Source organism: Charadrius vociferus, unplaced genomic scaffold, assembly GCF_000708025.1.
Source record: "Charadrius vociferus isolate BGI_N301 unplaced genomic scaffold, ASM70802v2 scaffold119, whole genome shotgun sequence".
In the NCBI taxonomy this organism is placed as follows: Eukaryota; Metazoa; Chordata; class Aves; order Charadriiformes; family Charadriidae; genus Charadrius; species Charadrius vociferus.
The window spans coordinates 1,242,635-1,243,090 of NW_009650170.1; the positions used below are offsets into that span (position 1 = coordinate 1,242,635).

The 456-nt window shown below is 68.0% G+C and overlaps 1 protein-coding gene across 1 annotated transcript in view; it reads right to left on the reverse strand.

The window, feature by feature from the left end:
- Window positions 1–456, reverse strand: part of LOC104293087 (laminin subunit beta-2-like) — a 13,372-nt gene that overhangs the window by 5,444 nt on the left and 7,472 nt on the right. Inside the window, exon 14 of the mRNA XM_009892549.1 lies at window positions 200–344. Within this exon, the coding sequence (XP_009890851.1) occupies window positions 200–344 (145 nt within the window). The remainder of the gene's footprint in view (window positions 1–199; window positions 345–456) is intronic.

Below are 456 nucleotides of genomic sequence, written 5' to 3' on the forward strand. Positions count from 1 at the left end.
AGGGACTGTGCAACGCAGCATGGGGCAGGGACTGCACGGTGCGGTGCCAGGGCGGTGTGGTGCGGTGCCGTGCAGTGTGGTGCGGGTACAGCCCACATGCAGTGCAAGGACCATGCAGTGTGGTACAGGTGCGGTGCAGGTGCAGAGCCACGCAGCACCGGGCAGGGGCAGCCAGCCCCCCCGGCACACCGGCACTCACGGCTCAGGAAGGCCTTGACGTGGCTGATGAGCTCCCGCAACTCCTTGTTGGAGCTCTCCACGCGGGCCCTGGTCTGGTTCGCCTTATCCAGGGCTGCCTGCGCCCGCAGCCGGGCCTCATCTGCCTTCCCCTTGGCCTCTGCCACCTAAGCGGGGACAGAGACCTTCAGCGCCAGCCCCAAGGGCTGTGGGGCACAGCCATGCCACCCGTTCCCAGTGCTACGCACCTTGTGGGAGAGCTGGGCCCCGTCACCAGCA